At 41.7% G+C, this 23,498-nt stretch overlaps 1 protein-coding gene and 2 long non-coding RNA genes across 10 annotated transcripts in view; 2 read left to right on the top strand and 1 right to left on the bottom strand.

The window, feature by feature from the left end:
• Positions 1–20,683, bottom strand: part of LOC144286318 (phosphatidylcholine transfer protein-like) — a 50,009-nt gene extending 29,326 nt beyond the window's left edge. For 2 of the 7 annotated variants that reach the window (XM_077852615.1, XM_077852613.1), the window contains exons 1-3: positions 20,456–20,682; positions 5,853–5,970; positions 2,460–2,539 (exon numbers count right to left, since the gene is read on the bottom strand). In XM_077852615.1, coding sequence (XP_077708741.1) covers positions 2,460–2,539; positions 5,853–5,970; positions 20,456–20,599 — 342 coding nt within the window. In that variant the 5' untranslated portion in view covers positions 20,600–20,682. Of the gene's footprint in view, positions 1–2,459; positions 2,540–5,852; positions 5,971–14,021; positions 14,301–20,455 lie in introns of those variants that run through there. The other 5 variants (XM_077852616.1, XM_077852617.1, XM_077852619.1 and 2 more) reach the window with 5 other exon arrangements.
• Positions 1–23,498, top strand: part of LOC144286322 (uncharacterized) — an 88,020-nt gene that overhangs the window by 17,094 nt on the left and 47,428 nt on the right. The window lies entirely within an intron of this gene.
• On the top strand, positions 13,652–14,647 carry LOC144286328 (uncharacterized). The gene is made up of 2 exons (XR_013354386.1): positions 13,652–14,383; positions 14,499–14,647. It is a non-coding gene; the product is annotated as an uncharacterized LOC144286328 (long non-coding RNA).

Consider the following 23,498-nt stretch of genomic DNA (forward strand, 5'->3'; position numbering starts at 1 on the left):
TCTGTAAACACTCACAGAACACTCACTATGTCTAGGGTACTATTCTAGGGAAGATAATGTAATCCTAATAAACAGTGAAAGCTACCAATTTTTAAGCCCTTCCCATGAGCCTTATATATAGCATCACTTTTGATCCTGAAAAGGTCCCTGTGAGTTTGGTGTCATTATCCCCAGCCTACAGATGACAATTTTGAGACTCAGAAGTAAAGGAACTTGCCAAAGATCCCATAGCTCAACTGGAACCTGACTGCAAACCCAGATCTGCCTCCAAAACCTAATTAGACTTTCACAGCTGCTCAGGCATCAACAGAATTTTAGGTTTCACACTGAAGTAATTCAAAGCCTAAACAAACAAAAAAATCTCTAAGTATAAGGTAATATACTCATTGTAACAGCAACAACCATAGCCCCATGCCACCTCAGAGTTTCTACAGCACCCACAAGGGTCCCAGCCATCATTCAGGCACTCTGCAGGATGGGCTACTGTCCCCATGCTCTATGGACTGACAAGTAAAGTTCTTAAATGTTTTGGTGTGGAGAAATTGTGTTGCTTTGGCTCTGGCTTTCCTCCCCCAAGCCTTTTACTTTTTCCTCACAGCAGAAATTGTCCCACTGTCTCCTAAAACTTGCTCATCTCATGTGATAGATTATCACCTGACATTCCATTGAGGAAAAATCAACCTGATACGTTGATTAAAACTTGGCAGAGGTCTTCAAAGGGTTGGAAGGTCCAGTGTGCCATAGAGCCTATGATCAGAGAACCACTAGTTCACTGAGGCCCAGAGAAGTGAAGGGACTTTTCCAAAGATACACAATAAATGAGAGTATGAGCTCACATTCAGTCTCGGATCTCTGGCTCCAAATGAATGGTCTTTTCTACTACACTATTCTCTGTTCTCAAAAATTTAACCCGTAATGGAGAGACATGCATATAGAAAGATTAAAAAACTCATTATGTGCTTGCATGGTATTGGAAAACCAATTAAATAGAACTTCAAGTACCCCAAGTGTCTATTCCTAGGACCTATCCCACAATGTCACAGTGAGGTCAGAGAGATGGAATTATGCCTGGTCAAGGTCAACATCTGGAAACAGATGGACCTGGGTCCTGAACCTGCCCCTACCAGCCACTAGTGTGTGAACCAGAACAAAGTTCTGGACTCCTCTTTGCCTCAGTTTCCTTGACTGTGAAATGAGGATGATGGTACTTACTTTGCACAGCTGCTGGAAGGATTGGGGAAAACCATATAAAATCTAAGCGATTATGTAATCCACAATTTGTTGAAGTGCATACCATATGTGTACAAACTACCTAGCAGTATCTGAGCAAGAAATAAACTCTTATGGAGTTTTTTATTATCCGAGGCCAAAGAAAGCACATAGACACAAAAACACACACAAACAATATACATAAAATACAGCCACATGTCCTTCATTTTCTAGAGAATAATTATTTAGGAACATACAGATTTATACAATGTTAAAGATAGAAAAGATCCCGGTGACCATTCTTTTCAGTGGTTCCCCAAAATATTTTTTTAAATTGACAAGACCATTTGTTGACAGTATCTTCTATGGAAATTCGGTGTGTAACACACTCAGGTATTGTGACTGAAGAGGACAGTGAAGGGGTGGAAATCTCACCTGTCAGTCATCCTGACCCCATCCTGCCTGTCCTCAAATATCTATGCCCCTTCCTAGGATAGTCCTAAAAGGGCTTCTTAGAACCTTTGAGGCACAGCTAACTCCCCCTGCCCCACATCCCATTCAACTGCTTTAATGATAAAGGAGGCAAATGAGGTGAAGAAACATGCACCCACATTCACAGACAACAGTCAAGGAGGGATCACTATGGGGTCAATAAAATGGGAAGGGATATGGGGAGCGGTGGAAAGTGGGGGCCTGAATTCCAGCCCCCACTCTGCCTCTAATCATCTGTACATATGCCTTCATCATTTTACCTCTTAGAGCCGACTTCCATTCTAGACTGAGGGAATGTATCAAACACTCTTTATAAAATGTTCTTTCCAAGTTCCCTATCCTATGGCCCAATAATTTCAAGCCTTAGAAAATTTCTCAGGAAACTCTGAGCTGCCCTCCAATGACCACAATCACAAGGCTCCACATGGTCAGGTGCAGACATCACACTCTGAGGTCTCCAAAAGCCACACAAGAAGCAACAGGCTTCTTGATCCTGGAGACCCAGGATCGAATCCCACATCGGGCTCCCTGCATGGAGCCTGCTTCTCCTTCTGCCTGGGTCTCTGCCTCTCTTTCTCTCTCTCTCTGTCTCTCATGAATAAATAATCTTAAGGAAAAAAAAAAAAAAGAAGAAGCAACAGTTTTAGCAAATGCTTCCACAAGAATCAAGGACAACTGTCCACACAGGCTGGGCATACCACCATTGGGTGATGGCCAAGGGGCACAGAAACGCTAAGAAAACCAAGTAGAAAGGATACGTCTCGGTTGTACATGGGAAAAGGGTACTTCACTTGCCAGTAGACCACGGTATCTCCATTGTATTCCAATTGGTAGAGTTCTAGAGAGAACAAAAGAAGTTAATGTATCTGGAAGCTTCCTGGCCACCAATTGACAAGAAGCCTCAGTCTGATGACCTCTAAGGACATGATAAACCACTTGAGCTCATAAGGCAAAGATTAAAAAAAAAAAAAAAACCATACAGATTTATTATGTTGAAAGCTTGTTCCCCAGGACACACTCGGGTAGACATAAAAACATGGTAAAATATAAACTAACTCAACAAAACATGTGTATTGTGTAGCACAAGCAAGATTCTCAAGTAGAACACAATGAAACAAAATCAGGTTCCAAAAATAAATGTTCAGGTTTTTAAATCAGGGCAACCACCAGATGTCACTAGAGTACCAAATGTTTTGAGACCTCTCTGGATTTCTTGACCTATTACAGCTTGCCTGGGACTTAATCACTCAGTCTAGTGTGTTCAGCTGAGAAATGAATTCTATTCCATCATTCTTAATATTCATATTCTCTGGCTGGATAAAGCAAAGGAATTCAATGACATGCACACCTTGTGACACTGAGCTGCTCAGTACCCTCCGTACTAACCATTTAGAGAAGGAGCTACGCCAAGGCTGCTGATGTAACCATGAGAGCCCCTTGAGGAGATGCTTAATGTATTATTTAATGTATGTAATGTAAGGGAAAATGTATTATTTAATTCAGCTTTGGAAACAAAATCTATTAAAAGCAGACTATGGATTAAAGAGCTTGCCAACACATGGTGCCATGAGAGGCTAAAGATAGCCCTTGAGAGTAAGGGAAGAAGTGGACATGTTACCTTTTCATGCCCAACATCACCTCCCCCCCTTCCTGGACCAACAATCTCAATTCTCCTTCAGGGTATCATCCTTCCCCTGCTCCTTGACTATGTGGTTTAAGCATGACTGACTCAGCATTGATTTCAGGGCTTGGCAAAAATGAGCAAGACATGGCTTCAGTGATTTGTTCAGGATGGTTCATCTGGACAGGGTCTTACCTGTCACTCTAACACATTCATGCCAAAAATGGTGGAGTAAAGACTCTCAGGTATATCAGATACATCACAGAATATCTAGAAGGACCAGGGCACCTGTGTAGCTCATTTGGGCATCTGACTCTTGATTTCATCTTGATCTTGGAGTCGGGGACCACGCCCCATGTTAGGATCCAAACTCAGTGCAGAACCTGCTTGAGATTCTCTCCCCTTCCTTTTCCCTCCCTCCCTAATCCTCTCCCAATTGTGCACAGTCTCGCTCTCTCACTAAAATAAAATTGAAATCCTAAAAAAAAAAAGAAAAGAGCATCTAGAAGCACCAGAGTTAGAACCTCAGAATTGTTCCAGAGAAGCCAAACTACTGCTGCTACAGGACTAGACACTATAGTGTGAATGGCTGATGCCACGTACCAAATATCAGAGGTTCTGCAACTGTCTCTCCCATAGTCAGATACCTTAGCCCTATCATCACCAGAAAACTGATTGTGCATGCTGCCTGCTTGCTCATGGTGTTCTCTCTCAAACTGAAGCTGTACGTTGTCTTACTGGCGACGTCTATATTGCATCACTGAACTATGGCTGCTAAAGAGACTGAGACAGAGAACCTTCTCCCTTGCATGGGTGAGCATCACAATTCACCCTAGATAGGAAGGGCATTTAGAAACACTGAGAGACCAACCCATGACAAACATCCATAGGGTGCCATGACAGCAAACTGTGGGACTCCTGCTGCCATGACTAGGAAAGTAGAATGCTCATTCCTGTTCCTGTGGGGTTATTTACATGGCTAGACTAGAAGCCTGGATCTTCTGGTGGCCGTCCCCCCATGACATAAGATTCTGCCTCAGAATTAGGTCAACTCAGAAGAAAACTGAGTCAAGATGGAGAAAATAAGCATTAGATGCAGCTGTCCTGGAAGTCAGAAACCCCTGGATGTTTCAATGCCATGAACCAATGAACTCTTTTTCCTTTTCTTCACACTGGCATTTGTTAACTTCTTACTGTATGCGGCCAAGAGTCCTGACTCTAGCAAAAGTCTTTCAGAGTTTACATGCGCCTTGGCTAGCTCTGCAGTTCTAGTGCACTGTGACTGAGTGGCAGAGGCCACTCCCAGTTCTAAGTGACAGGAGGATCACCTATTTCATGCCTTTCATAGCTGTCCACTGTTTTTAGGGTAAAATCTAAGCACTGTAGCCTGGTGCTAGGCTGGATGTAGGGATCTGGACATACCCCCATCCCTAGCTCTAGAGTCTGCCACACCGACAAGCCAATAAAACAAAATCGCTCAGTTTTTGAACATGCCATGCTGTTTCATGCCTTCCTTGCTTTACTCATGCTGTTTTCTGGGCTCAGATGGCCTCAAACAACTCACCCCCTCACCCTCCCACTCTCTCACCCATATACATTCTTATGTATTTTTGTGTTTTCCATTCTTGTTGTTTATAAAACTTGATTCAACTTCCAAAACACAACTTGGATCAGAACAAGATTTTCATTTTAAAATATCATTTATGAACTGTTAAAAGATGATGTCCATGGGCACCTGTCCAGCTTCTACCATGCAGCGCAATCTTCAGACAGCCACCATGCCAAGGACCAACAAGGTTGCCTCACTATCCAGAATTTATAGGTTAATTCCTGCCCCAAAAGACACTTGTGGATGAGTGCCCACATTTTCCATTTGAGGAGATGTTGACTTTTTCTGTCCCACTGGCTCTTGGGCTGTTGCCCCAAGTGTACTACTTTTATTTTTTATCCCTTTTTGCACAAAGGTGATAAAAACTTTTTTTGAATGTAGCAGGATATTGGAAGGTAACCAGTGATATTTAAATTTGTTGGCACATAAGTGATTGAACTTTCGATGAGAATACCCCATGGGCACTCTTCAACTCTGATTCCACGAGAAGACAGAGGGTAAAGGAACTCAAAGAAATCCGAGGTCCCTCCAGTTATAAGACAGCCAGTTCCCAGACAGATTTCATAATGCTGGGGTTTCTGGTACAGGTAAGGCCTTCGTTTAATTCTGCTCTGAAGCCAGTGCTGGTTACAGGTCAGATACGTCCTCCAGAAAACCCTCTATGATAGATATATGGGATGATGACAAACTTACAGTGAGAACAAAGTAGCCCCTGGAGCAAATTGGAGAGTGGCATCTGAAAGCACGCAAAGAACCACAAGCGCATGTTTCAGCCCAGCACTTATGACTTCCATACAAAATTAAAAATAAAACATAATATAGTAGAGATTAAACCCCTTGTTTTCTATGTGCTAGATAAATAAGAATATGTATTATTTTCTAGAGATGATTAAAAGGTGATTAATAATATCTGTCACTCACCTTCAATATATTCATCCCATTGTTTTCTGTAGTCTAAGTCCATATAGACATCTGCAAGTACATCCGGCAGACAATTGTCCAGAACACCATAGACCTTATACTCACAAAGTCCAGTCTGCTATAAAAACAGAACAGGCAGAAACAACCTATTGATTGTCAAATTGAGGGACAGCTGGATCACACAGCATATGAAAAACAGCTATTCATGCAACACCATTATTCACTACCATATTAACACAATGATGAAAAAACAGATGAGGCCCCTGCTCTCATGAGTCTTATATTCACTTATAGACATTGGTGGTGATAATGGCTATAAATGCTACCTAGGTAATTTGAATAAGATATATAAGGAAAGTTTTATAATTAGTAGTGCCTAGTTTGAAGGAGAGGGATTCCTATATAATCAGGTGGTCAGAAAAGGCCTGTATGAGGGATAACCTTTATCAGAACATCCTATTCTAAATATCAGAATGAGCTGATCATGAGAAGATAAGGAAAACTCATTCCTGGTAGAGGAAAGACCCTCAGGGTGATGAACTGGCATGCTCAAAGAACAGATTGTCAAGGGTCCAGAGAACTGTGGATGGGGAGAGTGGTATGGGCTGAAATCAGAGAGGTAGTGGGGGCCAAATTCCAAAGGGCTTTATAAACCAGGGTAAGGGATAAGAATTTTGACTACTATGGAAAACCCAAGAGTGACTTTAAATAAGGAAATAATAAATAAAATGATGATTCTTGCTGCTTGATAGAGAGTAGTTCATAAGGGAACAAGGAGATGGGCTTGAAAACCAATGCAGTAGTCCAGATAAGAGATGACAGGGATTTAAACAAGGAGGTGACAGTAGTGATGGAGAGAAATCCAGTGATTTAAGGATATATTTAGCAGTAATGTCAACAGGAAGTGCTGACAGATTGCCTGTGGGTAAAGAGAAACCAAAGAATTGCCTCTTAGAACCTCTGCTTGAACAACTAGGTAAATGAGAGCTTCATACCTAAGACAGAGGAATGTTGGGAAGAGGTGATTGTGGGTTGTAGGAAAGTTAGGAGTTCTCCTTTTGAGTTTGAGATGCTTATACACATCCAAGTGGGAGAATTCAGGGGACAGGTTGCTATTTTAGATACCCACAGGGGATAATGAAATCCAACATACTGTTTTATCAATTCCAAGACAGAATTTTTCAACAACTACTTCTTTTAACTTAAGATCCAGTATGTAAGGGAAGAGACAGCACCTTCAAATCACATTAGTCCCCATTATTCATAAAAAAAGACCATTTCCAGATTCCGAAGAACAAGAGATTTCCCTCTTTTTTCTTTTTCCCCACATGAGTCCATATCCTTGTTTTTGTGAGGGTTCTGGGCTGGAGTTGGCGATGCTACACATTTTATTTTCTGTATAATGGCAACTAAAAATTCCCTTCCCTTACTAAAGGCTCTACTATTAAAATTAAACCAAAGGTGGGTCACCTGGGTTCTCTGGCAATTGGGCATCTGCCTTAGGTTCTGGTCATGATAGCTAGGTTCTAGGATCCTGTCCCAGGTCAGGCTCCCTGCTCAATAGGGAACCTGCTTCTTCCTCTCCCTTCCTCACTTGTGCATGCGCTCTCTTTCTCACAAATAAATAAATAAAATCTCTAAAAAAAAATAGTTTTTAAATAAAAAAAATTAAACCAAAGGCTTTTAGCTTAATTTCCTGCAAGAGTGAACAAACAAAACAAAACAATGCCTTCAGATTGACACATTATTCTATGTGCTAAAGCAATGTTACTGGCTAATCGAACTTGAACAAAGTTATCCTTTTAAACCCCATGCCAAGGACTTATGTGAAGTCAAGAAGTAAACATGGTGATACTTTCTAGAGACCTTGAGGCTGCAAGACCTAGATTCCTGGTTCACAGAGCATAACCCAGAGAAAAACACATCTTAGTTTAAGAATCTCATATGTATGTTAAAGCACCTGGTAAGAAATGGAAGATGAAACTGAAACTGAATTCATAAAGTTCTTCCAGGGCTAAAAAGTATGTGACTTTATACCAAGGGTTTCCAACCAGCAAATGACAAACTAGTAGATCTGAACCCGTCTCGAGCTGGGCCGTGGATACCCCAAAGGAAGGGCAGACTGTCAGGAGAAACATCTACCTTGTATCCCCTCCCCTCACACATATGGGAAGATAGTGAGGGTTTATACATACCCATTCATTTACTAATCAACTGTGGAAGAGAGACTCTTAGTTCCTTGTTCAAACATATTGGGGCCCCATTTTCTGTAAACGCTGACTGAGCAAGAGGGATAATTATGCATTGAGATAATGATTCAGCTTACATGATGTAACTTTGGTTATCTGGATAAATTAAGACAAACTGTTTCCTTAAACTGGTTCCCTTTCCCTTCTGAATTTAGTTACTGCCCTTAGTGACCTCAGGCCTATACATATCACAGAAAAGAAAAACAGAAAGCCCCCTTAGGAAGAGAAAAATAGAATGATGTGATTTACGTGAATACAGAAGAATGAACTATTGTTACAACTTCCTTCAAACACTCCCTTCATGGCAGAACTGAGAAATGCCAAGACTCCAGAGGAACAAAATGCTTGGTAACACATCCCTCGTCTATCAATAAAATGTTCAAGTAATCAACGGCCTGCCCAAATTCTGGGATCAAGGCACTTTTATACCCATTATTTCTTTGCATTATTTCTCTCTAAAAAGAATCTCAACAAACATATTTTTGTCTTTTTAAAAATAAAGTTAATTTATTTATAATTGTAGAAACAATATTCATAATAGGACAAATGGAAAATGCCAAAAAAAGATTAAGATAAATGAAAATGGCACATAACTTCATAATCCACAAGGACCTATTTTAATATTTGATATATTTAAGTACATAAATACTTCTATATGTTACAAAATGGGAATAGCATGGCTTAAACAACTTGTATTCTTATTTTTAACAAGATATAAAGAGGTCACACCTAGTTTAATTCTAATCGTAAGTTACACATTTCCAATATTTTAAAAATATAAATATTGCTGGAATAATCTATTATTTCATATGGACCAAGTTGGTCCATAATTCTCATTCTTTCATTATGAAAGCTTCCTTAGAGATAAATTTTAGGGTACAGGGTATTACCATTTTAAGATTCTTTATGCTTTTTATAAGACTTTAAGAAGTTAACACCAATTTATACTCTTGCCAGTAGCACAGGAGCAGCTCATCAAGATTGGGTACCATTGTTTCTAGAAACTATTTGATAGGAAAAAGCATGAAACGTAACTTGATTGGGGAGAATTTTTTATTACTGATGTGTAAGATCTCTTTAAAATCAGAAATATAAACTCTCTGTATATGTTTCTAAAATTACTAGTACTTCAATAAATGATTCTAAATAGGTGATGATTGGCTCAAGAGGGGATTGGCTCCCTAAAGCTCCTCCAGAAAACTATTTCTAACAATGTCTCCATTTCTTTATATGCTGTAAAACATGGTGTGTACTTTTCTAAAGCTCCACTTGAAAATAAAGTAAAAAATTATCAGTAGTAGAGAATGAGTAAATATCTTGTATAGAATACAATGACCAGGAGAAACAAAGATTTGGTATAGCATACAGTACCTTCTTTCTCGCTAAGAGAACCTCTGTAGCAATGTACACAGTGAATTTGCTGGTCTCCTAGGCAGTTTGAATATGGATGTTTGGAGCTGCAGCAGCTATTTTGTGACAAACATGAGGAGAAAGAGTAAAAAGACCCAAGTCTTTTACCGGCATCATTCATTATCTGCTATACCTCTGCCAGCAACTACTGACCTCTGCCCTACTTGTTAAGTGAGAAAAATAAACTTGTCTTTGAGTCACTGTTAGTACAGTTTCCTATTACTTGTCCCTAAAAGCAATCTTAATTGATACTTAATCATTCCCAACAGTGATTTTACTTGAGTCCTATGATCTGGGAAAATAGTGAAAATTCAAAAACTCCCTTCTCCTTTGTGCTCTAGAAAAGAGATTCTTGCAAAGAACCACCATTCCCCATGTGACTTAGAGTTAAGACTCACAAATGCTGCCCTTGTTTATCTGTGACAAAGACACAGACCCTCCGAATTTCCCTTTCAGTGCCTCATAAATGATCAGCTGCATGACTTGTCCCACAGATCAACTGGAACAAAATGCTTGTAAACCAAACTGATTGAGCTTCTCTCCTACTTTCAGGCCCCTAAACGTTGGCCCACCGTTGGCCTGAGCCACCATCCAACCCCTCCTGAAAACACACTGGCCTCAGGGTAAAATATTCTCTGACCTACTATCCAGTCATGCCACCTTTCATCTCAATTGCCCATACTGTCTCTCGCCTTGTTTACTTGTCTCTAAAAAAGAAAAACTCTTTTTTGCCTAATTCCTGAGACACTCACAGATCTTATGGTCCAAGTGTTCTCCTTATCACAATAATTTCCCCCCTCACTCTGCAATATTCCTTTTGAATAAAAGTCTCTCCTTACTAAGTCCAGACTTGTTTTTATTTGGCACTCTTACTCAAAAGTAGAATAGCAGACTGCCAGAAGAGTGCCGGTAAGACTTAGGAGCAAGTAAATGCATTAAACCAGTAGAGAAGTGCAGAAGCATTGCTAAAATGCACTGTCAGGGAAGAGAGGTAAGAGATAATAGCCATTAAATAGAAGTATATTTAATTTTGCATATTTACAACTCCATGTATTCTGTTACAGAAAGTGCTACCTCCTTCCCCAAGTCAGAAAAAATTGTAATTACCAAAAATCATCATAAATTGTATTACAAAAACTTATAAACTTGCTAGGACCCACTGTATCCTTGGCCTCCAGAAGAAATCAGATGTAGACCTATTCTGGACTTTTCAGCTTAAAACAGGCTTCCCTTGGTGATCTGGTGGTGGTCACTGCAACAGATGTATATTCGGTACTCGAAATTTTCCAATCACTTGACCTGCTATAAATTACTTTACTAATACTAGTAATTGTTCAGCTTCCAGTTTTATGTTCATTATCTCACGTAATCTTGTTAACACAGCCCTGTGATAGAGATGGGGATGTTAGTGTTACCTCCATCTTTATGGGAAGAAATGATGCTCACACAGGCTAAATTACTTGCCTGAGTCCCGTAGGCAATGAATCGGATTTGTTTATTCCTACAAATGCTGAGTGTGTGCTGAATTTTCTTAGCCTCTCACAGAAGAGCTCATTCCTATTTCTCAGGGGGGAGAGGAAGCCTCCTGAATCTATGACTAGAGAATCTGACCAACTCCAGCAACTCTGTGGCAAGTGACAGACTCCAATGGTATGAAGTGTAAGCATCTTTCACCCAAGAGCATCAATTGTAATGACAGGAATCAAAGCTACAGCTGCCACTGGGAAGGGTGGTACCAAGATGGTATGAGAAAAGGCAGTTCAAAATCTAATCTAATATTTAGATCACTCACAGAAAACCTGGCAGGTTTAATGCCTAATGATTACAGATAGCTAGATAAAATAATGATGATAGTTAATACTTGCTGAGTGCTTACTGAATACCAGACACTGGGGTGATATTGGCTTACTCCTACACATAATCCACGCAATGGTAATATGATGTATAGAGCACTGGTGAACCCATCTTTCAGACAAGGAAACAGCCTTAAAGTAGTTCTGAGGAATCTCTGGAAAAGGCAAGTTTACAAAGACAGGAAGCAGATTTGTGGATGTCTGGGACTGGGAATGTGAACAGAGGATGTCTCTAAATGGCCAAGAAGTTTCTTTTGGGTGTATCACCGATGTTTCAAAACTAGACTGCATGAAGTTTCACAGCTCCATAAATTTACTAAAATTCATTTAACAATACACCTATGATGAGCAAATTTTATGCTATGCGAATGCTACGTCAATAAAGCAGTTAAAATAAAAAAATAGGCTGTGAAACTCACCTAAAGTCACCCAGCTAATAATCACAGAACCTGGCCTTGAAGCCAGTAATCTGTGGCCTGCCTCCAAAATGTCGCTGACCTCTCCAAACATATCATTGGATAAATGATAACCTGTTGAAGTGCATATAGTTATGGTGGGGTAAGCATATAATTTATCATTCCAGCCAGAATACTTCTGAGAGTAAAAGGGATGTGATAAGAATTTTCACCAGGACAACAGGTAGAAACCAGGTCCCTCGTGGGTATACTGGATGGGATATATATACTCAACTATGGCTCACAACAAAAACCATTTTCTTTACTGAGTGCTTCAAAATGTATCCTCTCATTGGATCCTCATGCAAATTTGTCAGGACAGGAATTATCTCCAGTTTGTAGATGAGGAAACAGAAAACCCAGCTAGGGTCTCAGGCTCAAAAGTCCTAAAATCACAGAGCAGCTAGGCATCAAAAAGATACTTTAGACTGGGAGTCGCCAAATTTGTCATGCTGGTTATCTTTGAACAGTCCATAGGCTAAGGATTGTTTTTACTTTTCTAAGTGGTTCTATAAGCACCACATAGTATCTTCCATTTTGAAACTTGGCCCACAAAGAGTCAAATATTTACTAGTTGGCCCTTTAGAGAAACAGTCTGGTGATTCCCGCTTGAGACCACTGCCACCACCACTTCCAAAACATACCACTTAGGGCAATTCTGAATTGCTACAGAAACTTATTGCAATGACACATGAGAGAGGAAGCTTTGTGTCATGGGATTCATATTTATATCCCTTCTTCAGTCACGTAGTGTTTACCATATAGGCTCAGACCACCCTTCATTTTGTTTTTAAAGATTTTATTTATTTATTTATGAGAGACACTCAGAGAGAGAAGCAGAAACATAGGCAAAGGGAGAAGCAGGTTCCCTGCAGGAAGCCTGATACGGGACTTGATCCCAAAGCCCTGGGATCACGACCTGAGCCAAAGGCCGACACTCAATCACTAAGCCATCCAGGGGCCCTTCAGACCACCCTTCAAAGTAAATCTGCCAATATGAAGCACACCATACCAGATAAATACCAAAAGCCTTAAATGTATCCTATTCAAACTCAGAAAAGAAAAAGAGAAAATCGACCTCTAGAGTAACATATGTGGATTACACCAGGCATCTCATTAGAAACAATTCATACGAAGAGAGAGTGGAGTAAAATATATAATATGTTGAAAAAAAAAGCTACCAACCAGGAATTCCATATCCAGTGAAACTGTCCTTCAAAAGGGAAGGAGAAATAATAGTTTTTCAGACAAATAAAAACTGAAGAAATTCATCAGCAGAGACATAAGCTCTGGAAGAAATGTTAAAAGATGTTCAAACAGAAAAAAATGATATAGTTCAGGAAGATCTACATAACATAAAAAGGGCTGTTTTATTGTCTTAAAGCTTCTCAAAGGTATGAACCCTGTCTTATTCATTAGGTATCACCAGGGCTTACATAGTGACAGGGACACGATAAGTCCTACAGACTGCTTGAATGAGTACATGAACAAATATTTTGCAGTTTTCTTTCCATTAACCCAAAGGTAGCTATAGAAAGGTGTTTTTCCTAAAGTAAATGGCAAGATGAGGTTGTTAGGTCTATCTCTAAGCTTTTCTGGGTCTTAAATGCACATTAAAAGGCCCAAGCTAACATTCAAAGATCCATAGTTGCACAGATTCTCCTTTTCTTACAAGAATATATTCATTTGAAGGCTTAAACAGCCTCACAAAATAATGTCAGTGGACAGTGAGTTTGGGAAGTAACACACTATTCCCATTGGAGGGTCCACTAGAATTCTCTTTCCACACAGAGGTGGTAGGCACTGATGCCAACAGCACGTTGGAAGACCATGCAGGACCCATATTCCACTCAGCATTGTTCCAAGTGCAGCCCCTGGTTCACCCTGGTACTGTTACGGTATTGTATCCAAGAATCTCAAATGCCCAATCCTTGCTGACAAGTCATTTATCCTCTCAAAGGGCCCCCTAGCCCAATGAAAACTGGGGTTTTGCTTTATTAATAGTCACCTCCCATGATCCCCATGTAGGAATTCAGTAGAGACAGAGTGAGGGCATGAAGCATGGCTTATACCTAGAGACAGAAGTGGAGACTCCTACTCACCCCTCTCACCTCATTCACCCCAACTTAATTCTTGGAACCAACATTCCATCCAGCCTCACAACACATGCATATCCTGAGAGAGAAGAGAGGAGGAGAAGACCTGAGGCTCTAATGTATCCATCCAGTTGTGTGCTCAGGAAGATGGAAAAGGAGCAACAGAGAGCATGAGCTAGACAGCATAAGAGCTGGCCTCCGTCTGTAGTAGGTAGAAGGGTGCCATACATGGGTGCTCAGGATTCAGATGTAGTGGCCCTGACCACTAGTAAAACATGGCTTGATAAGTGCCCCAGGTTCAATAATTGTTCTATCACTCATGTTGGTAACTACCCCTCCCTCAGCAGAGAGGCAGAAGGATGAGAGAAGGGGGCAGAACAGTCCTGTATCTAAGTGAAGACACTGATGATGCAAATCGGATTATGATCTCACCTGTGTGATTGCTACTGGAACTATTCATCCACTGAGGTACATCTGTTTTTGTGTGAGTTAAATCTCTGTCTCCCTCCTAAAACGAAACTTCCTCTTTCCTCAGCCTGGCAAAAGTGCAATTTCTTACAAGTGCAATACTTTTGCATTTCAGTAGGTGCACAGCATTGAAAAGAACAGTCCCTAAGAAGAACTGCCTGCTCCTCACCAAGCTCAATGATTACAAGACCCTATTACAAGACAAAGGCACAATACAGGCAGTCCCTTCTCACAGTGCCAGACATTCATTTTTAAATGTTATGAGCTCAAGGCAAACCAGATCATCTCAGACTACTATTTACCTAGTCTAAATGAGGATAGTTCCCCAATGACCCTAATGAACTTGGGCTTTGAAAACCCTCTCTGGTACATTCCTCCTCCAGAAACTTGCATGATGCCACCTCGCACTTCATTTCTATCTCCGCTCAAATGTTATCTCTGCAGAGGGGCTCTCCAGCTTCCCTTATCTAAAACATACCACATCACCCCTGGCCACCACTGCCATTCCCTTTCTCTATCCCTTCATCCCACTTTACTTTCTTCAGAGCATTTTTCACCCAACATCTCATTATATACTATGGATTTATTCTCATCAGGGAATGTCATTCATTCTTCAAGAACTCATTCACTTTTGAAACAGTAGGTGCATCTGCATCTTCCTGTTCACGGCTTATCCCGAGTGCCTGTGAGGGTGACAGCACATGGGAGGCATTTGATGAATATTCCCTGGATGAAAAAATGAATGACAGTGGACAGAATGGAGATTTTAACCCAGGACTATGGGCCTCCAAAACCCAAGTTCTTGCCATACCAGTGGCAGTTCTGGGCCAGTTTTCCTTACTCTCCAGAAAGAGAAAGTAGTTCTTGCCTTGAAGCAAGCTGTATATTTGGTGCTGAGCTTATCGAAGCTAGTTCATGTATAGTTACTAGTTATGAGGTTTTGTGTGGCTCACTTCACAAGTCTGGGTCATAGTTCCATCTGAAAAATAGGAAAATAATCTTGTCCCTACCCATCTTCCAGACTGGTTTACAGGCATAAAAGAAACTGATATTGGACAGCATTTTGTAAGTTAAATTATCATGTAAAGGTAAGTTATTAACATTACTACCTTCAGAGGAAAAAGAGAAGAGAGAATGGAAACAGAGCAGGCAAAGGGAGTAAAAAGAAGCGAACAGAAAAGATGATGGTATTGGCCAGAATGGTTTCAGAGACACTTTCAAAGGCCAAAAATTCTGTGATTTCATAGGAAAAAGGAAATTAAAAAGTATCAAAATACTGTATATTAAAAGTGGCAATCTGTCAAGAACATGATTCAGGATTATTTATCTACTAAAAAAAAGTTGACAATATTTTTCAAATTTTAAAATGTAATTTGTTACAGTGGAGAACTCAAATTCCTCTATACTTACTTCAACCTATTCAAAACAGGCAATAATAGATCATCATCAGAGCTCATGATGGACCAACATAAATGACTATATAAATCCAGATGTTGGGGCAGCTCCAGTGGCTCAGTGGTTTAGCACCACCTTCAGCCCAGGAGACCTGGGCACCTGGGATCGAGTCCCATGTTGGGCTCCGTGGAGCCTGCCTCTCCCTCTGCCTGTGTCTCTGTCTCTCTCTGTCTCTCTCTCTCTCTCTATGTCTCTCATGAAAAAATAAAATCTTTTAAATCAATCAATCAATCAATCAATCAATGCAGATCTTGGACTGGCTTTATAATAATAGGGATATTCACCTAGAAAATATGCTCCTTACCCAAGTCATGGTAAAGACTCTGATAGAGGTTCCCTTTCAGGATGCCTGGGTGGCTCAGTGGCTGAGCATCTGCCTTTGGCTCAGGTCATGATCCCGGGGTCCTGAGATTGAGTCCTGCATTGGGCTCCCCGCAGGGAGCTTCCTTCTCCTTCTGTCTATGTCTCTGCCTCTCTGTGTGTGTCATGAATAAATAAATAAAATCTTTACAAAAAAAAAAAAAAAAAAAAAAGGAGGGTCCCGAAAGGGGCACTACATGTAAACTTACTGCTGCAAAGTTCAAGCAATCCAAGAAGACTTACCAAATAACCTGTCTCAGTTTCCCTTGTGGGTCTTACAGATGCCAAGAAAAATCAGAGGTGGGGACTCATCTCAATACAGAGGAAATCTTTACATGGTATTAAGAAATAGGATGAATGAAGCAGATGTTGATAGGCTTAAGGCAAAAGCCTTAATGCAGCACCTTTGAAAGTTACGTGGATCAATGGGACCTCCCAGTGGCCCTTCAACAGGAAAGGGTCCACTCTGATTACACCAGTTGTTGGAGTTTCAAAAGCCAGAAAGCAAAGACTGCAAAGACCGCTCACCTAGACTCACCTGCAGCAATGGTCAGGTAGATTATCAAGATGAACATTTTCAGAGGGGCCATTGTCTTCTGGTCTGACCCTCAGTTGGGGACCTGGGGACCCAAGGCCATATGCACTCGTGGGTAAAGGGTTTGGGAGGGTGGAAGAAAAGGTACATAACGGTCACATGCAGGGTGAATTGAACACCACTGGCCCACAAAACAGATCAAGGGCTTTGGGGCAGATAGGTGCAGGTCTACTCAGAGAGTGGGACAAGGTGAGTTCACTTTTGATAAGGTGTGGTAGTCACATGAAAAGATTTACTAACTAGAAATTCGAGGGACCTCCCTTCCAGGAGGAAGGTAAAACATGGGAGTCAACCTGGAAAGAAAATGAGGCTTCAACAAATAATGCTGGAAATAAAGCTGGAAAAAGCTAGAACCCAATAAGAGTTCTAAGAAAGGGTTCATACCCTGACCCAATAGGGCCTCTTGACATTTTAATACAGATGAACGTCAAAGGGGCTATGGGTGGTCCTGCATCCTAGCTGCTGAGGCTCAAGGGTACACCTACTGGAATCCCATGGCCCTTTAAACTTAGAGAGGTTATCTGGGAGCACCTGTAATTTACATCAGTGTACCATGACTCCCTTCCTCCCTACGACAGGTTGAAATAAGACAATAGTGTGGTTAGTACGGGTGGAAACTATTCTGAAGACCACTCATGTCCTCCCCAGCAGAGGGAAATGGGCCTGCTACATAACACTACACGATGGAAACAATACTCAGTACAAAGCCAGTCACTGTCTCAGCTCACAGGCACAGAGCACAAAAGCACAGGCCCACTGGAGAGGCACAGGGTAGAGTGGTCCGGCTTGGCTAGAGGACCGGACAGGGGGTACGCAGAGGAGTCGTGGGAGATAAAGCTAGAAATGGAAGTTGGGACCAAACCAGTTCAGCACACAGGATAAACAACTTGTGACAATACAACTTATAATTTTTCAACTTTACAAAGGCACAAAATCAACAGGTATTCAGTAGAAACTGTACTTTGAATTTTGATCTTTCCTGGGCTAGTGATACGTGGTACAGTACGTTCCCCTGATGCTGGGCAGGGCAGGGAGCCACAGGGCAAATAACTGATACACTTATTACTATTCTGCACCCAAATGATCATTCTCTTTTTCATTTTTAGTACACCACCCAATAAATTACATGATGTTCAACATGTTAGTATTAAACGCACTTAGTGTTAGATGATTTTGCCCAACTGTCAGCTGATGAAACCATTCTGAGCGCAGTGAAGATCAGGGAGGCTAAGCTATGACGTTCAGTAGGTGAGGTGTATTAAAGGCATTTGTGACTTATGATATTTTCAACTTATGATGGGGTTATCAGGATATAAACCAACCATAAGTTGGGAAACATCTGTAGCCTGCCCAGCAGCATCTGCCTTCCTTCAGAGAGGGAATGCAGGAGCCTACTGCTGGCACAGGTCTGGAAGAGCACAGGGGAGCTCTGATCCCAATTCAAACCTTCAGCAATCAACTTAACCTTTCCCCATACTCACTTTCGTATGGGTAAAAAGGTGCTAATTACAGTATCTTACATTAAGACTGACATGAGACTACTAGATATTTACCCGAAGGATAAAAAAGTGCTGACTGGAAGGGGCACATCCAGCCCCATATTCCTAGCAGCATTATCCACAATAGCCAAAATATGGAAAGAGTCCAAATGTCCATCGACTGATGAATGGACAAAAAAGATGTGGGGTGTGTGTGTGTGTGTGTGTGTGTGTGTGTGTGTCTACGGACTATTACTCAGGCATCAAAAAAGAATGAAATCTTGCCATTTGCAACAATGTGGATGGAACTAGAGGGTATTATGCTAAGCAAAATAAGTCAGAGAAAGACCTATATCATGATTTCACTCATGTAGAATTTAAGACACAAGACAGATGAACAAAGGGGAGGGAAAGAAAAAATTAGATAAAAACAGAGGGAGGCAAACCATAAGAGATTCTATAATTGAGAGAACAAACTGAAGTTTGTTAAAGGGGTTAGTAGGGGTGGAAACTATTCTGAAGACCACTGTGTGTGGGGATGGGCTTAATAACTGACGGGTATTGAGGAGGGCACTTGGGAAGAGCACTGGGTGCCCTATGAGTGATGAAGCACTACTCCTGAAACCAACACTACACTATGTGTTACCAACTTGAATTTATTTATTTACTTATTTATTCATTCATTCATTCATTCTTGAATTTAAATAAAATAAAATATAAAAAACAAGACTGGCATGAGGGTTGAGTAAATCAGCGCCTGTGAAGCACTTGAACAGTGCCTGGCATATAAGGCACGCAATGTGTGCGCTATGACCCTAGTTATTCTTAGCATTAATCTGCAACCGACAGTGCCACTGAAAGGAGAGGGTTAAGACCAAAGCCTCCCGTTCAGGTGTTTGATCAGACTGTAACATGTAGAAAGGAAGGGATCAGAGAGGTGGAAGGCCAGGAGGCCAGTTAAAGAGGTCACTGCCATTCTAGGTGAGAGGTGGCACCCAAAGTAACAACCAACTAACAAAACTTGGCCAACGCCTGTGTGGCCGGTAAGGAAAAATGGAACAGTCAGAAGAATAAAGGATTTTGTCTGAAATAATGTCCATTCTTGCACAGAGAAAACATTTGAAACCTCACTCAGAAATTATTTCTGCCTCTTCTGGGCTGTGAGCTTCCTGGTCATCTTGTCACACTCAGGGGCCCTGCTACACACAGGTTCTGAGTGCCTCCCTACTCTACAGTATAATACTTTGGTCCTCTGCCAGGAAACCCCGATTTCACTTACTGTGCCTAATGGTGACCTTTTAACCTGTGTGCCATGCAGCTGCTATCACACAGTGTAGATGATGACAGACCTTAGGGGCAACGCAATCCGTCCACTTGGGTAGCTACCTGGTTCCAGGAGCACCTGGAGACTTGCTAATAACTTAGAGGGCGGGGGGAGGAATGGAGTTGGTTATCTTTCTGCCTAAAGCTTTGGACTAAATTAGTAAGTAAATTACAAAGGGGGCATCCTGGAAAAGAAGCCCGAGCCTGAGATGATAGTAGCTCCCTTCTCAGGCTCACCACTCCACACTCACGCTATCATCCTGCACCCCCAGTCTCTGAAAAGTCCAGTCTCTTTTCCACTTGTATGCAAATCCTAAGGTTCTCCCCACCCCACCAACACACACACACATACAAGTGGCACCCACCAGGAGGGGGATCTACGTCCCTTGCAGGCATAGGGCCAAGACTCAGCCTACCCAAGTTTTAACCCTATTCTTTTTTTTTTTTTTTTTTTTTTATTTATGATAGTCACACAGAGAGAGAGAGAGAGGCAGAGACACAGGCAGAGGGAGAAGCAGGCTCCATGCACCGGGAGCCCGACGTGGGATTCGATCCCGGGTCTCCAGGATCACGCCCTGGGCCAAAGGCAGGCACTAAATGGCTGCGCCACCCAGGGATCCCCTTAACCCTATTCTTAACTGCCAACAAACCACTGCCACTAGGGGCTCAGACCTGAAGCTGAATTCTAATTGCTTCTCAAAGCATGGGCTAAGTCAGCTGCAGGCACTGCTCCTGTCTTGCTTCTCCCAGCTCCACAAGGCCAACTCTGACCCAACTACCAAGGCCACAGCCCAGCATTCCCCTAGGGAGTTTGGCCCTGTTGAGTATCAGCCCCAGGTCTTCCAGCCATACAGCTGCTACCTCATCCAGGCGCCTGTAGACGCAGATGCCTTGGGCCTCCACCATCAGCTCCCAGTTGGCCCCGACCAGCTGGAACCGCTGCAGCTCCATGCAGACCTCCCAGAACTGGTCATCGGAGAAGCTACCACCAGCCGCACCCTCCATCCTTCCACAGCCACCACACTTCTGCCTGGGGAGGAGGCAGCCCCGTCCGTGAGTTTGGGGGCGGGCCTAGAGGGTGTCCAGCGTGATTGGCAGGGAACTGATGAGTGATAGGGCCCTAAAGGACTAATGGAAGGCGTGGCTACGGGGGGTGGGGCCCAGAGACATAGGCGGGGCTGAGCAAGAGAAGGCGGGGATAGAAATAAATAAAACCAGAAAAAAACTGGACTTGATCTGGGGGAAGATGGAGGGACAGGGAAACTGAGGAGGCATCTAGACAGAAGGAAAATGTTAAAAACTAATACGATCTCAGAAACCTCTCTGTAGCCCATCTCATACTCCTCCCCACCCCCATATCTTCCAAACCTGCTTGGGTGTCCCTCCTTTACCATCTCTACAGAATGCTGGAGAAAACTCTGAGGCCAGGGGTCCTCTTGGGAGGAGAGATGGACAGCACAGGTATGCTTGATAATCTCAGGAGTCAGATACTAGAAGTGAAAGCTATTCCAGTGCCATTTCTATTCTCTTATGAGTTTAAAAATATTGTTCCAAGAGGCCCCTGGGTGGTTCGGTGGTTGAACATCTGCCTTCAGCTTAGGTTGTGATCCCAGGGTCCTGGGATAGTCCCACAACAGGTTCCCTGCAGGGAGCTTTTCCCTCTGCCTATGTCTTTGCCTCTTTGTGTGTGTCTCTCATGAATGAATAAATAAGATCTTTTAAAAAAATTATTGCAAGAAGGGGTCTATGGCACAAAAAGGATTAAATAACCTAATCCATAATGCATCTATAAGGTAATTTACCACACTGGAGGGTGAAGGATGAACTGAATGGGTCATGATTTCTACCCAGGATTTCTGCATTTTGCATAATTTAGATCTCTGAGTAACTCGAAGATCATCTGGTTCCCGCAGGTCCTTTGGGTATTACTTTCTGTCCTACCAGCACACTATCTTTGGTTTTGAATAAAGTAGGTAGTTTATTTTTTTTTAATTTTTTTATTTATTTATGATAGTCACAGAGAGAGAGAGAGAGAGAGGCAGAGACACAGGCAGAGGGAGAAGCAGGCTCCATGCACCGCTGCGCCACCCAGGGATCCCCAAGTAGGTAGTTTAAACAATGTAACACTACATGGGTGCCAATAAATTGCGAAATCTCGTATTTCCTAGTCTGTAAAATGGGCTAAACATCGTGCAACCAGTTAGAATTGAGAAAGTGACTACATAAAATAAACAGACGTGTTTGCACATGTTTGAGCAATGCCTATCAAAGTAAATAAATGTTCAATAAAAAATTTCCACTTATTTTACGTTACTATATTGAAATGTTTCTCCTTCTAAACTTAGAGACTTGAAATGGATGGCAAACTCTAGGTTCATGCCAATTTCCAAGAAGAGAAATAAGATCAGATATGGCAGCACAGATAAGTTACTGTTGAATTCAATTCAATGCTGGTTCTGTTCTGTTTTATGAGGATGGGAAGAGGGATGTGGTATTTTCCTAGACTAAATGCACAAGAGATCAGAGACATACTTTACTACTGTTTTTATAATGCCCTTTAAGTCCTCTCTTCTTTATACAAACTGTATTATGTTTCAAATTCAATTGCTTGGGGGCAGCCTGGGTGGCTCAGCGGTATAGCACCGCCTTCAGCCCAGGGCCTGATCCTGGAGACTTGGCATCTAGAGAGTCCCATGTCAGGCTCCCTGCATGGAGTCTGCATCTCCCTCTGCCTGTGTCTCTGCCTCTCTCTCTCTCTCTCTCATGAATAAATAAAATCTTTAAAAAAATAAATAAAATTCAATTTCTTTAAAAAAGCAATTTCACCGGCTAAAAACTATTTTCAAATAGCTTTAAGGAATCCCATTATAAAGGTGTGCTTTGATGAAGCTGAACCTGTATCACTGCGTAACAATAGATTAATGAAAACAACAGGAGAGTATAAATGACACTCTGCAATATATGAGATATAGGCCAGAAATTCAAATTGCACATGCAATATATATGTTTGTAAGTGTGTTTACCTACTAAACTCAGAAAGTCAATACACATATATTTGGGTATGTTGAGATCTATACCCATGTTTACTTTATTATAGTTAATGAAGGAAAGAATGCTGCCAGCAAACAGTATTTATTTTGTGCAACCTCAGAGACTAGAAAAGACTCGGAGAGAGGGCTAGATCGGCCTGTTCTCCTTTAGCACTTGTCTATTTTAATAGACCATCCCACTGCCTTTGTGAAAACGCTCCCTAGAGGAACTTCAATAAACATGACAGCTGATGCTCCTGGCCTCAAACATGGAAAGCCTGGGCAAAATATACCAAAAATAGTCTTAAATATATAGTTCAGCTGAAAATAAAGAGTAGATACCAGATTTCAGAAAGGAAAGAGAGAATGAAAGCCAGAGACCCAAGCACACTGGATATCTTTAGAAGGGATTGAATACCCCCCACCTGCCTCCCTGAAGCCTTGTTTCTCATGGGGAAACTTCCTTCCTTTAGACTAATACTCTTGGCCTCAATCATGGACTCCCTCCTTCTCATGAGAAGAGGGGTGATTTAAATGGTTGATGAGTTTAAGAAAAGGAACTACTAGGCATGTCTGGATCAACTCCTTCTGGCCTCTCCGTTCTAGCACCTCTCTATTGTAGAAAATGTGCATTCTCACCTGCCCTAGGTTATATTGTACTGTAGAGTGAAGGCTGTGCTCCTAGAAATGAGACTTTCCCATGCTGTATGTGTCTGGAGAGCAAGTTTGGTTACAGGCAGAGTGTTTTAATTCTTCTGTTGCCACTGCTTCATTGCAATAAAGGTGAAATGCTCATTTCTGTGGTCAGACTTCCACATCTGTCTAAATGGATTCAGAACATAGGTGGGGAAGAGAGGACTAATATATTTGGAGCT

This window comes from Canis aureus, chromosome 16 (genome assembly GCF_053574225.1).
Source record: "Canis aureus isolate CA01 chromosome 16, VMU_Caureus_v.1.0, whole genome shotgun sequence".
In the NCBI taxonomy this organism is placed as follows: Eukaryota; Metazoa; Chordata; class Mammalia; order Carnivora; family Canidae; genus Canis; species Canis aureus.